The sequence below is a fragment of the Somniosus microcephalus genome, chromosome 9 (assembly GCF_052327205.1).
Source record: "Somniosus microcephalus isolate GS21.2 chromosome 9, FLI_Smic_1.0, whole genome shotgun sequence".
In the NCBI taxonomy this organism is placed as follows: Eukaryota; Metazoa; Chordata; class Chondrichthyes; order Squaliformes; family Somniosidae; genus Somniosus; species Somniosus microcephalus.
The window spans coordinates 237150515-237165669 of NC_140995.1; the positions used below are offsets into that span (position 1 = coordinate 237150515).

The 15155-nt window shown below is 43.3% G+C and overlaps 1 protein-coding gene across 4 annotated transcripts in view; it reads left to right on the plus strand.

Annotated features, from left to right (window-relative positions):
* The window catches only part of cul9 (cullin 9), a 401996-nt gene extending 387309 nt beyond the window's left edge, over window positions 1–14687 (plus strand). For 3 of the 4 annotated variants that reach the window (XM_085998046.1, XM_085998048.1, XM_085998050.1), the window contains one exon: window positions 12764–14687. In XM_085998046.1, the coding sequence (XP_085854172.1) occupies window positions 12764–12950 (187 nt within the window). In that variant the 3' untranslated portion in view covers window positions 12951–14687. The remainder of the gene's footprint in view (window positions 1–12763) is intronic. The other variant, XM_085998049.1, reaches the window with a different exon arrangement.
* Window positions 14688–15155: the final 468 nt, after the last annotated feature.

Here is a 15155-nt window from a genome sequence, read left to right on the forward strand (position 1 = left end):
AGAATCTAGGAAATTTTGGAAGATCAAAACCAATGCATCCCCACTATCTCTTCAGCCACCTCCTTTAGAACCCTAGGATGTAGGCTGTCCGGTCCAGAGGATTTGTCGGCTTTTAGTCCCATTCATTTCTCTAGTACTTTTTCTCTACTTATATTAATTACGTTAAGTTCCTCACCCTCATTAGACCCTTGGTTCCCCACCATTTTTGGTATGCTTTTTGTGTCTTCTACTGTGAAGACAGATACAAAATATTTGTTTGATGTTTCAGCTATTTCCTTATTCCCCATAATAATTTCTCTTGTCTCAGCCTCTAAGGGGCCAATGTTTACTTCTGCTACTCTTTTCCTTTTTACATACTTGTAGAAGCTCTTACAATCTGCTTTTATATTTCTTGATAGTTTTCTCTCGTATTCTATTTTTTCCCCTTTTAATCAATTTTTTGGTCATCCTTTGCTGGTTTCTGAAACTCTCCCAATCCTCAGGCTTACTACTATTCTTCGCAACATTATAAGCTTCTTCTTTCAATCTAATGCTATCCTTAACTTCTTTAGTTAGCCACGGTTGGATCAATTTTCCCGTGGAGTTTTTGTTTCTCAATGGAATGTATTTTTGTTAAGCATTATGAAATATTTCTTTAAATGCTAGCCACTGCTTATCTACCACCATACCTTTTAATCTATTTTTCCAATCTACCTAGGCCAACTCGCCCCTCATACCTATGTAATTGGCTTTAATTAAGTTTAAGACTCTAGTTTTGGACTTCGGCAAGTCACTCTCAAACTTAATGTGAAATTCTATCATATTATGATCATTCTGCCCCAGAGGATCCTTTACTATGAGATTGCTAATTAACCCTGTCTCATTACACAATACAAGATCTAAAATAGCCCATTCCCTGGTTGGTTCCATGACATATTGTTCTAGGAAACTGTCCTGAATGCATTCCATGAACTCGTCCTCCAGACTACCTTTGCCAATTTAATTTGTCCAGTCTATATGAAGATTAAGTCCCCCACGATTATTGAATTACCTTTGTGAGAAGCTCCTACTATTTCTTGATTAATATTCTGTCCAATGGTATAGCTACTGTTAGGAGGCCGATATACTACTCCCACCAGTGTTTGATGTCCCTTGTTATTGCTTATCTCCACCCATACTGATTCTACTTCCTGATCTTCTGAGCCGAGATCCTTTCTCTCTGCTGTCCTTGTGTCATTCTTTATTATCAGGGCTACCCCCCCCTCCGTTTCCATTCTGCCTGTCTTATCAAAACGTCAAGTACCCTGGAACATTTAGTTCCCAACCTTGGTCACCTTGCAACCACGTCTCTGTATGGCTATTAGATCAAACCCATTTATCTCTCTTTGTGCCACTAGTTCGTCTATCTTGTTACGAATGCTTCGTGCATTCAGATAATGAGCCTTTAATTTACATTTTTTACCATTATTCCCTGCTTTGACCTTATTCTCTGCTGCACTGCTACCATTAAACTCTGTCCCTTCCTGTCACACTCTGCTTATTTTTACCCAAATCGCTACACTGCTGTATTGCCTTGACCTTTCTCTTTAGATTTCTAAATTTCCCCTCACCTGGCCCCTCTTTCCCCCCCCTCCCACTTTTTTTTAGTGTAAAGCCCTATCTACAGCCCTAGTTATTCGATTCGCCAGGACGCTGGTCTCAGCCCGGTTTAAGTGGAGCCCGTCCCGGCGGAACAGCTCCCTCTTTCCCCAGTACCGGTGCCAGTGCCTCATGAATTGAAACCCCTTCTTCCCACACCACTCTTTGAGCCACGCAATTAACTCTCTGATCTGCTTGACCCTCTGCCAATTTGCACGTGGCTCAGGTAGTAATCCAGAGATTATTAACCTTGAGGTTCTGCTTATTAATTTAGACCCTAGCTCCTCAAACTCCCTCAGCAGAACCTCATTCTTAGTTCTACCTATGTCGTTGATTCCTACATGGACCACGATAACTGGATCCTCCCCTCCCACTCCCAGTTGTTCTCCAGCCGCGAGGAGATTTCCTTAACCCCGGCACCGGGCAGGCAACACAGCCTTTGGGACTCTCTTTCGCGGCTGCCGAGAACAGTATCTATCCCTCTGACTATACTGTCCCCTACTACTACCACATTCCTTCCTTCTCCCCGCACTTGGATGGCCCTCTGTACCACGGTGCCGTGGTCAGTTTCCCCATCCTCCCTGCAGTCCTTTTCCTCATCCATACAAGTAGAAAGTACCTCGTAGCTGTTGGACAAGGTCCAGGGCTGAGGCTCTTCCATCACTACATCCTGGGTCCCCATACCTTCCTGACTCGCAGTCACACAGTCCTGTCCCTGATCACTGATGAACTCTAAAGTACTACTTCACCTAAAGGGTGTGACTGCCTCCTGGAACAAAGTGTCCAGGTAACACTCCCCCTCCTTGATGCATCGCAATGTCTGCAGCTCGTCCTCCAGCTGAACAATTCTGAGCCGAAGTTCCTCGAGTTGCAGACACTTGCTGCAGATGTGGCTGCTCGGGATCGCGATGCTCTCCAGACTCCCACATGCTGCAGTTACCACACACCACCTGCCCTGCCATCTCTAACCTTGTTTTATTTATGAATTAATTAGTTAAAGCTTTTATTCAATCGATATTTTAGTTTTATTGTTTGAATATTTTATCTAGTTTAAGTCATTCATTTAATAAGTACTAACAAGTTAGTTTATCAGCTATTAATTTAATCCCCTTCCCTAACTTAGAGAGCAAAAAAAAGCTGTAAATCTCACCAACCAATTATCTACCTGCTCTCCTGTGATGTCACTCTGATTTTGTTATTTTTGAATTGGAGCCTCGCCGCTGCTTTAAATCAGGTCCGCTCTCGGGCCGGTCTTTATCCTCTCAATGTGACCGCTGCATCAAATCAGCTCCGCTCTCGGGCCGCTCTTTATCCTCTCAATGCGACCGCTGCTTTAATTCAGGTCCGCTCTCGGCCTGCTCTTTATCCTCTCAATGTGACCGCTGCTTTAATTCAGGTCCGCTCTCGGCCTGCTCTTTATCCTCTCAATGTGACCGCTGCTTTAATTCAGCTCCGCTCTCGGGCCGCTCTTTATCCTCTCAATGCGACCGCTGCATTAAATCAGCTCCGCTCTCGGGCCGCTCTTTATCCTCTCAATGTGACCGCTGCTTTAATTCAGCTCCGCTCTCGGCCGCTCTTTATCCTCTCAATGTGACCGCTGCATTAAATCAGCTCCGCTCTCGGGCCGCTCTTTATCCTCTCAATGCGACCGCTGCTTTAATTCAGCTCCGCTCTCAGGCCGCTCTTTATCCTCTCAATGCGACCGCTGCTTTAATTCAGCTCCGCTCTCAGGCCGCTCTTCATCCTCTCAATGCGACCGCTGCATCAAATCAGCTCCGCTCTCGGGCCGCTCTTTATCCTCTCAATGCGACTGCTGCTTTAATTCAGGTCCATTCTCGGCCTGCTCTTTATCCTCTCAATGCGACCGCTGCTTTAATTCAGCTCCGCTCTCGGGCCGCTCTTTATCCTCTCAATGTGACCGCTGCTTTAATTCAGCTCCGCTCTCGGGCCGCTCTTTATCCTCTCAATGCGACTGCTGCTTTAATTCAGCTCCGCTCTCGGCCTGCTCTTTATCCTCTCAATGCGACCGCTGCATCAAATCAGCTCCGCTCTCGGGCCGCTCTTTATCCTGTCAATGCAACTGCTGCTTTAATTCAGGTCCATTCTCGGGCTGCTCTTTATCCTCTCAATGTGACCACTGCTTTAATTCAGGTCCGCTCTCGGGCCGCTCTTTATCCTCTCAATGTGACCGCTGCTTTAATTCAGCTCTGCTCTCGGCCTGCTCTTTATCCTCTCAATGTGACCGCTGCTTTAATTCAGCTCCGCTCTCGGGCCGCTCTTTATCCTCTCAATGCGACCGCTGCTTTAATTCAGCTCCGCTCTCGGGCCGCTCTTTATCCTCTCAATGCGACCGCTGCTTTAATTCAGGTCCGCTCTCGGCCTGCTCTTTATCCTCTCAATGCGACTGCTGCTTTAATTCAGCTCCGCTCTCGGGCCGCTCTTTATCCTCTCAATGTGACCGCTGCTTTAATTCAGGTCCGCTCTCGGCCTGCTCCTCATCCTCTCAATGTGACTGCTGCTTTAATTCAGCTCCGCTCTCGGGCCGCTCTTTATCCTCTCAATGCGACTGCTGCTTTAATTCAGCTCCGCTCTCGGCCTGCTCTTTATCCTCTCAATGTGACCGCTGCTTTAATTCAGCTCCGCTCTCAGGCTGCTCTTTATCCTCTCAATGCGACCGCTGCTTTAATTCAGGTCCGCTCTCGGGCCGCTCTTTATCCTCTCAATGCGACCGCTGCTTTAATTCAGGTCCGCTCTCGGCCTGCTCTTTATCCTCTCAATGTGACCGCTGCTTTAATTCAGGTCCGCTCTCGGGCCGCTCTTTATCCTCTCAATGCGACTGCTGCTTTAATTCAGCTCCGCTCTCGGGCCGCTCTTTATCCTCTCAATGTGACCGCTGCTTTAATTCAGCTCCGCTCTCGGGCCGCTCTTTATCCTCTCAATGCGACTGCTGCTTTAATTCAGCTCCGCTCTCGGGCCGCTCTTTATCCTCTCAATGCGACTGCTGCTTTAATTCAGCTCCGCTCTCGGGCCGCTCTTTATCCCCTCAATGTGACCGCTGCTTTAATTCAGCTCCGCTCTCGGGCCGCTCTTCATCCTCTCAATGCGACTGCTGCTTTAATTCAGCTCCGCTCTCAGGCTGCTCTTTATCCTCTCAATGTGACCGCTGCTTTAATTCAGCTCCGCTCTCAGGCTGCTCTTTATCCTCTCAATGTGACCGCTGCTTTAATTCAGGTCCGCTCTCGGCCGCTCCTCATCCTCTCAATGTGACCGCTGCTTTAATTCAGCTCCGCTCTCGGGCACTCTTTATCCTCTCAATGCGACTGCTGCTTTAATTCAGCTCCGCTCTCGGCCTGCTCCTCATCCTCCTGCCACTGCTTTGTGGAGACGAAATCCAAAGGCCAAAGCCCTAGTGCAAAGTAATATTACAACAGATAATGCATGTATTAAAGCTGAGGATAAAAACAGAAAATGCTGGAAATACTCAACAGGTCAGGCAGCATCTGTGGAGAGAACGATTCAGGTCAATGACCTTTCGTGAGAACTGGAAAAAGTCAGAGATATAACAGGTTTTAAGCAAGTGCAAGGGCAGGAAAAGGGGGAAGGGGAGGAAAGAACAAAAGGAAAGGTCTGTGATGGGGTGGATGGCAGGAGAGATTAAATGACAAAAGGGAGGATGGTGCAAGGCAAAAGGAGATGGTAATGGGAAAAGTAAAGAAACAAAAGTTGGGTCTAGAAGAGGTGAAAACGGGAATAGCAGAATCATCAACAGCTGCCGTAGAAAAATTGGGTGCAGAGGCAATGTTCCCTAAAGTTCCGCGCATGCACAGTTTTTTCAATTTAAAAGCCGGCTTACCACTTTGGGGGAAAACTCCCCACTGACTGGAGTCATATCTAGCACAAAGGAAGATGGTGGTGATTGTTGGAGGCCAATCATCTTAGCCCTAGGATATCGCTGCAGGAGTTCCTCAGGGCAGTGCGCTAGGCCTAACCTCCTTCAGCTGCTTCATCAGTGACCTTCCCTCCAACATAAGGTCAGAAGTGGGGATATTCGCTGATGACTGCACAGTATTCAACGCCATTCACAACTCCTCAGATAATGTCCGCATGCAGCAAGACCTGGACAACATTCAGGCTTGGGCTGACAAGTGGCAAGTAACATTCGCGCCACACAAGTGCCAGGCAATGACCCGCTCCAACAACACTCAAGAAGCTTGACACTCATCCAGGACAAAGCAGCCCGCTTGATTACCATCTACAAGATGCAATATAGCAACTCGCCAAGGCTTCTTCGGCAGCACCTCCCAAACTCGTGACCTCTACCACCTAGGGGGTTCATCCTGTGACTATTGGAAGAGGAACCGGGGGTTCATCCTGTGACACTATTGGAAGAGGAACAGGGGGTTCATCCTGTGACTATTGGAAGAGGAACAGGGGGTTCATCCTGTGACTATTGGAAGAGGAACAGGGGGTTCATCCTGTGACTATTGGAAGAGGAACAGGGGGTTCATCCTGTGACTATTGGAAGAGGAACAGGGGGTTCATCCTGTGACTATTGGAAGAAGAACAGGGGGTTCATCCTGTGACTATTGGAAGAGGAACAGGGGGTTCATCCTGTGACCATTGGAAGAGGAACAGGGGGTTCATCCTGTGACTATTGGGAGAGGAACAGGGGGTTCATCCTGTGACTATTGGAAGAGGAACAGGGGGTTCATCCTGTGACTATTGGGAGAGGAACAGGGGGTTCATCCTGTGACCATTGGAAGAGGAACAGTGTTCTGGCTAACATTTATCCCTCAACCAATACCATGAAAAGCAGATTAACTGGTGACTCATCTGATTGCTGTATGTGGGATGAAGAATGATTGCTGCGTTTGTGTTCCAAATCATTGTCTTCTAAAAGGGATTAATTGCGGTCGGGCTCAATTTGTTTCCAGCACACTTTATGGCTCTCCTTTTGTGTGCCTGCCTTGTTAAGTGTAGGTGGCAGTTCGACTTAAAGTAGGGCTTGTTAATCCCAAAGGAAGACAAATTTGGATTTTGCAAACATTGAAGTATCTTCCCCCACACCACCCCAGCCCCCCCCCCCCCCCCACACCACCTCTGCCTTTGGGAGGGCTCATTGTGAAACGAGATGTTTGTCTTTGAAACCTCCCTTTAGTTACTATCAACAAGTTTCACCTCTAAGGAGGTCTTGTTAACTCTGGCGGATCAAACTTGGTTCTGCACACACTTTACCCTTTCTACTGGGGAGTGTTATGCCCGGTGTCTCTTTGTGATCTTTGATTTAGAAGGTTACCATCGCCTGCTGTTAGTGGGATGACTTCAGCCCCAAGTACTCAACCAACTTATTACTGGGGTTTTAAGATAAAGCCATGAGGTTCCAACTTCAAGTCTTTGTTTAATTGGGTCTAGCAGATTGTCCTGTCTCATGTAGCCCAGGAACAGTAGCTGTTTGGATAGTACAGACATATGTTGCGGTAGAACAATTCCGTGACGGGTTTGTTTCGAATATTTTATACATCTTGAATTCCATGGGCTCCAGCCTCAGGCCTGCTGTTTTCAGTTATGAGCAGAAGATAATTCCAAGTTGTTAAACAATTGACTGACACTTAAAGGGAGAGAGAATAAATTGCTTAGAATTTAAAAGAATTAAATTCTGACCACGATCAGTGAATGTGTCAGTTTGTATGAAAGTTAGTTCAATGACACCCACACAGTGAAAGGCAGGTGGTTTTCTCTAGTCCAAACTGAATTGTAGGAACACACAGAGGCCATTTAGTGTTCCATGCAGTAATTATCAGGTCGTGAGCCTCAGGCATCTGCAACACATGATTACAAAAGTATCCTCGTTCAGCTCGGGCTAATGCTGAGCTACCATATGATTGGGTGACAAATCCTATAGGTGAAGAGCTCAACCCAAACCCTGAAGATTACTACAGCAAGTAGTATCCTTTTCTTCGATAGGATCGCCACACACTGAGTAGGGCTGCAGGGAAGAGAGCAGTTAGGGGAGGGAGAGTGGAGACCAAGGTAAGGACTGAAGGAAGGAAGGAATGAATTATACATGATGGTGCTGTTTCTTTTTCTGAGTAACCTATTTACATTTCTGTGTAGAATAATCATCCTTTCCTCGATGATATTGACATCTTTGACAGCTCAATGCAGGATTTCTACAATGTTATAGACTGCTCATAACATCATTTTGTAATAAATCAATTAATTTAGAAATAAAATGGTCACTTCAGCTCAATTGGTAGCACTGTCACCTCTGGGTTAGAATGTTATGGGTTGAGCAACTGCAAGAGACCTCGACTAAATATTGCAGGCTATAACATAATCAAACAATAGGGAAGGAAGCAGGGCGGGGCTGGGGGGGGGGAGGGTCGCTGTATTAATTAGAGATAACATAATGGCAGTAGAAAAAAGGGACATAACTAAAAGATAAGGGATCGGTTGTGAAAGGGGTACAGGGAATGGAGTTTTTACAATATGTGCAGGATTCCCTTTTCAGTATGTAAAAAAACTCAACATGAGAGAGAGCACTGCTGGATCTAGTAATGGGAAATGAACAAGAACAGATAAGAGAAGTAAACATATGGGAACATCTAGGCAATAGTGATCACAACATAAGGTTTAAGATGACGATTGAGAAGGACATAAGTAAGACAAAGACCAAAGTAATAAATTGGAAAATAGCAGATTTTAAGGGATGAGAATGGAACTAGGAAAAGAAACTGGAAAGATTTACTGACAAAGAAATAGAACAGCAGTAGGAAACATTTAAAACGGTGATCGAGAGTCCAGGAGAAATATATCCACTAAAAAGCAAGAACAAACTAGGCAGTAATGATACATTATGGCTGAATAAAGAAATAAGGGAAAAATTGAAAAATCAAGGAAAAAGGCTAAGTACATAGACAACAAAGGAGAGGCTGACAAAAGGGAATACGATAAAGGTTAGAAGTCAAAAAAATAATTTGGAAGGCAGAGAATCTGCAAAATTAAATTATCATGGAATATAAAAGGAAATAGTAAAATATTGTACAGACACATAAATAACAAAAGAAAAATCACATTAGGGATTAGGCCACTAAGCGATACACATGATAAACTCACAGGTAATGACAGCAAAATGGCAGAAATATTAAATAATGACTTTGCCTCAGTATTTACCAGGGAGACTAACATTAGAAGAAATCAAAAAAGATACAAAGACACTAAGATAGAAAGGGGGAAGATAATTGATAAACTAATCAAACTTGGAGAGGATAAAACCCCTGGTCCAGATGGTTGCATCCGTGCGTATTAAAAGAAGTAAGGGAAGAATAGCAGAGACACTATCACAGTTATATAAAAACTCATTAGAAAAGGGAATAGTGCCAGAGGACTGGCAGACAGCTAATTTGATTCCTGTATTTAAAAAGGGAGGTAGAACAATTCCAGGGAACTATAGACCAATTAGCTTAATGTTGATGGTAGGAAAGATAATGGAATCCTTACTCAAAGATGTAATAGAAAAACATCTAGAAACTGAAATATAATAGAGAATAGTCAGCATGGATTTCAAAAGGGAAAGTCATGCTTGACCAACCGCATTGAATTAATTGAAGAAGACAAGGGTATTGCAATATATGTAATATATTTGGATTTTCAACAGGCCTTCGATAAGGATATTAGACTCATGTCTAAGGTCAGAACATGTAGAGTCAGGGGACAAGTAGCAGAATGGATAGCAAGCTGACTACAAAACAGAGAGAAGGTGTTAAAGGTAGTTACTCAGACTGGCAAAGGTGGGAAGTGGTGTTCCACAAGGATCGGTGCTGGGATCACTGTTCACTATTTCCATAAATGATTTGGACTCGGATCAGAAGTACAATTTCAAAATTTGCAGATGACATCAAATTGGGAGATGTAGTTATTACAGGAGGACAGCAACAAAATACAGGAAGACATTAACAAACTTACAGAATGGGCATGTAATTGGCAAATGAACTTGTGAAAGTGTGAAGTGAGACATTTTGGTAGGAAGAATAAGGAGACCACATACTCCTAGGGAAATAAGTGTCTAAATGGGGGTACAGATACACAAATCACTAAGAGTAGCGATGCAGGTTAATAAGGCCATAAAAAAGCAGACAAAGCACTGGGGCTTGTTTCTATAGTGAGAGAATTGAAAAGCAGAGAAATTATGTTAAACTTGTATAGAACCTTGGTTAGACCACACTTGGGAGTACTGTGGTTCTGGTCACCATATTGTAACAAGGATATAGAGACACTGGAGAAGGTACAAAAAAAAATTACTAGGATGATACCATAACTGCGAGGTTACCATAACTGCAAAGGTTACCATAACTGCGAGGTTACCATAACTGCGAGGTTACCATAACTGCGAGGTTACCATAACTGCGAGGTTACCATAACTGCAAGGTTCTACCTATCAGGAAAGATTGAACAGTCTGGAGCTCTTTTCTCTAGAAAAGAGAAGACTAAGGGGTGACCTGATAGAGGTTATGAAAGGGTTTGATAGGGTAGACATAGAGAAGATGTTTCCACTTGTGGGCGAGCCCAGAACTAGGGGCCATAAATATAAGATAGTCACTAATAAATCCAATAGGGAATTCAGGAGTAACCTCTTTGTGCAGAGTTATTAGAATGTGGAACTTGGTACCACAAGGAGTGGATGAGGGTTTCAGCAGCAGATAAGCTGAGGAAAGGGTGGAGTCGGCGAAATTACGGAGGTGAAAATAGACAGTCTTCGTGATGGCGCAGATATGTGGTCGGAAACTCATGGCGTCAAATAGAACACCAAGTTTGCGAACAGTCTGGTTCAGCCTCAGACAGTTACCAGGAAGAGGGATGGAGTCGGTGGCTAGGGAATCGAGTTTGTAGCGGGGACTGAAGACATTGACTTTGGTCTTCCCAATATTAATAAGTTGGAGGAAATTGCCAAGTCAAGAGCAAGAGGGCATAACCTTAAAATTGGGTTATGGAACCAAGGTGGGTAGATGGAGTTAAGATACAGATCAGCCATGATCTCATTAAATGACGGAACAGGCTCAAGGGGCTAAATGGCCTACTCCTGTTCATGCGTTTCTGTGTTCCTAACCCAACTGGTTCACTAATGTCCTTCAGGGAAGGAACCTGCTGTCCTTGCCCGGTCGGGCCTATATGTGACTCCACTCCCACACCAAGAGAGTTGATTCATTGTCCTCTGAAGTGGCCTATCAAGCCACTCAGTTGTATCAAACCAGGGCAACTGGGAATGGGCTATAAATTCCAGCCTTGCCAGCAACACCCATGTGCAATAAATAAAAAAAGGTATTCTGACCTGTGATTGCTCATGTGGTGAATTTGTGATCTGAACCATTGGGATGGAAAATCAGAGTTAGTGAACTTGCATTTATACAGCACCTTAAACATAAAGAAAGGTCCAAGGTGCTTCACAGAGACAGAATCAAAAGAATACATGCTGAACCAGAGGAAGAGATATTGGGAAAGACGAAAAGCATGGTCAAAGAGGTGGGTTTTAAGGGGGGGTCTTCTTTAAGACCTTCTTTGAGAGAGGTGGAGGTAATTAGGCAACTGTAGGATTGGCTACCAATGGTGGAGCAAAGGAAGGGGGAGGTGCACAACATGCAGGAGTCAGGAACAGAGAGTTTAGGGATGGAATTGTAGGGCTGGAGGAGGTTACAGAGATGGGGAGTTTTGTAACCGTAAAGGGAATTAAACATCTTTGAAAGCCAATGATACTCAGTGGGATTCTACAGGCCAGATTACAGCGAGGTCAGTGTTCTGCAAGCTGTAGTATGGAAAAGCTCTTCTAAGTCTGTTCCCTTATTGAGATGATCATAAATTGATGACAAACATGATCAGGGCCACTGGATTAAGACCATAATGAAGCCATGGTACACAGGCAAGACAGTTTACAGAATAAGAGAAAGACTTGCATTTATATAGCACCTTTCATGACCTCGGGACGTCCCAAAGCTAAAAAAAAAAGTACCATATCTATTATTGAAGGAGGGACAGGGATTTTAAGAAAAACTACAAATGAGCACCATTTCTGCTAAGTATCGCCCTTTTTAAAATTCAAAGTTCATTATTTTTAATTTAATATGCCAGTGACTTTCCAGTTCGGCTCACCGTCTTCCTGCTTCTGATGCATACTTTTGCACTCATTTCTTGCTCCCTGCATTCCTGGCTGCCCATTGTTTTAAGTAGAACAGCAGATTGGAATGAGAGCTAAGGTTTCTGCAGAAATCTATTCAACTCTTGAGGCCTGAAAAAGAAAGACTTGCATTTATATAGTGCCTTTCACAATCTCAGGACCTCCCAAAGCGCTTTACAACTAATGGAATATTTTTTAAGTATAGTCACAGTTGTATTGTAGGCAATGTGGGAGCCAATTTGTGCAAGCTTACACAAACAGTAATGAGATAATTACCAGATAATCTGTTTTTTAGTGATGTTGTTTGAGATATAAATATTGGCCAGCACACCAGAGAACTCCCCTGCTCTTCTTCGAAGTCAGCACCTCCGGCAGTGCAGCACTGAAGTGTCAGCCTAGATTATGTGCTCAAGTCTCTGGAGTGGGACTTGAACCCACAAAAAAAGCAAATGGTGACCAAAATTGGCTGTCATTTATTCATGTTTTACTGAAAAACTGCACAATTTAGCAGCACACACCATACTGAACCTGTACAATTATCATAAATAAGCAGATATAGGTGGAGCTTAATTCATTTTCCACCTGGTAACTGACTCATGATTTATATTCCACCTGTGAAGCCAACGGTAATTCATGTTCTATGGGTCTTCGTAACATTCTATTCATACCGTAAAAATTTACCTCCTGATATTCACCAACATTTAATATTCATATTGTGTTGTATGTTCTATATTAAAATATGATTTTAATGGTATAATGTAATTATGAATTGGTCCCAGTGCAGCTGGAGGCAGAGCAATGAGGTTTGATTTTTTTGTGCTTTAAACATTCTCTTCAAAGAAATCTTGTGCAGTTATCCTTGAAATAAGAAAAGGTATCTGTTAGGAGCTGAGGAATGTGTCCATGATCTCCATTAGCAGTCTTGCCATACAGTGCAGGGCATGTATAAAATATTAACTCCTTCTGTTTACTGTGCAGTGTGAAGTCGGGCAATCAAACTGAGGAAGAGGATGGAGAATATGATGATGATGATGAGTATGTCCCGGAGTGGCACGACACGTATGATGAGGATGAAGATATTGATGAAGATGATTTTTCAGATGATGAATCGGAGAACCTAGAGAGAGATTTCTTTTACCTGGAAGACGACGATGTTTATGACTAAAGGGTTGAGATTTTTTTATATATATATATATATATATATATATATTCTGAATAAGTGGACAATTAAAAAAAAAAATTAAATGAAATGTAGCTCACAGTAGTCAGATGAAAATATCCTAGTGCGCGCTGAACACAGAACCATCTATTTTCTTTTTGTTCTGGTCAACTGGCTTCTCTTTTCCTGTTTTAAAAAGAACGTTTTTTTGGTGTTCAGGTTTTTAAAAAAAAACACACAACTAAGGAGACATTCTGAGGATGTCTTTTTTTCTTTTATTTTGTTAAATATATTTAACTTAACATCTCACACGGTGATAAACCACTACTGAGCTGGTTCTGGGAGATGTACGCTGTATTCAGCAAAAAAAAAGAACAAAGGGCAGCAAAGCCTCTACTTAGCTGAAAGCTTCTGTTGTTCACATATAATGTTCTATCTTTCTGACAAATTCCAGTTATGCAAGTTATGAAAATAAAACACTTTCTTCTAAAGTATAGAATTGGGTTTGTTTTTCCTCCCCTTCCGATGGTTTTTTTGTTTAACCTAATAAAATCAGAGAAAATGAGAATTTTTCTGTTGTAAAACTCTAAGGAACTGTGTTTAAAATGTGTTTAACCCTAACCTAACTTTCTCCATTAAAGGTCTTTCAGTACATCCCCAAAACCTCTGAAATATTACCCAGTTCTGTCACTACCTCACCTCCACTGCCACTAAAGCACCCATCTACCTTTATCACCTCGTTTTAGCTTTTTCAACTTTCCGAGCTGCCTCCCAAGCTGTAACCTAAACAAACTCCAACTCATCCAGGAATTTGCTGCCCACATCCCATCCCAAACTAAATCCCACTCCTCTATCCTCTCCAATTTCCACATTCTACCCACCTGCAGTATATTGATTTCAAAATCCTCATTTGTTTACAAATTCTTCCAAGGCCTTACTCCACCTACCTCTGCAACCTCCTCCAGTCTTGAATGCCAGCTCGCTCTTCTGCATCCAGATTACTATGTCACCACCATCCCTTTACTCCATCTTTGGTATCAAAGCATTCCTACTGTCTCATTACACGTTGGGATTCTCTTCCTCAAGTCCCTTAGCCTCGCCATACTTCTCTCACACCTTCAGTCACCTCGCCATACCTCTCCCACTTCATGCTCAGTGTCTGATCGACTCCCTTGTCAAGCAGTTTGGGATGTTTAACTATATTATGGCTGCTATATAAAGTACAGATTGTGTTACTGGAAGTGCATATCTGAAGGAGAAAGATGAGGTAACATTTCTGATGAAGGATCCCACCTGAAATGTTAACTTTGCTGATGGACCTGCTGAATCTCCCAGCTTTTTTTTTTACAACTTCACATTTGCAGCATTCGTGTTTTTCTTCTTGTCTAAGGTTTTAGCGAGGTTTCTCAATGTTATTGATGTGTTGGGTGATTCTAGACCAGCGGAGCATTGTTAGCAATGAAGATGTGAGCATAGCGAACGACTAGAAAACCAGTACTGAGCAGTGATGGATATCATCTGTTTGTCTCGACTGTTTGGCATATTGATGTTCACCACAATCCAGCAGCTTTTGTGGTCATTTGAGTGCCTTGCATTGAATTTAATTTCCAAAAATGTCATGGTGTGGTTGGACCTCTGGACTGGTGGTCCAGTATCATAACCACCGCACTGCTGTACCTCAATCATTTCATCCTCATCTTCGTGCTCTCCAATAGGGCAATAAAAATCTGTTGCATTTCTTAAGATGTGGTTTCTTCATGTCTCACGAACACGTCACCTCTTACGTTTCACGCCTCCACCCGTAGTCCTGGCCAACACCACCAAAACAGATTATCTGCTCACTTATCTCATTTGCTGTTTGTGGGATCTTGCTGGGCCAGAATTGGCCCCCACGTTTGCCTATATTGCAACAGTAACACATTGTATGTGAAGTGCTTTGGGATGTCCCGAGAACATGAAAGGCATTATATAGATGTAAGTCCTTCCTTTCTTTGATTGGATCTGCCCACCTTCTGGTCTGTCAGAAGTGTCGGGCAGTCCTACTTGACTCCAACAGAAAAATGTTTATTTTGATTATGAGCAATGCATTAAAATCAACTACTTTTAAATAAGTTCCATTTATACTTTAGACTTTATCAGGACTCCTTTACATTTTGAAGGTGTTATGTTTGGGCAGTAAATGTGACCATGCCAGTGTTGTCCACATCTCAA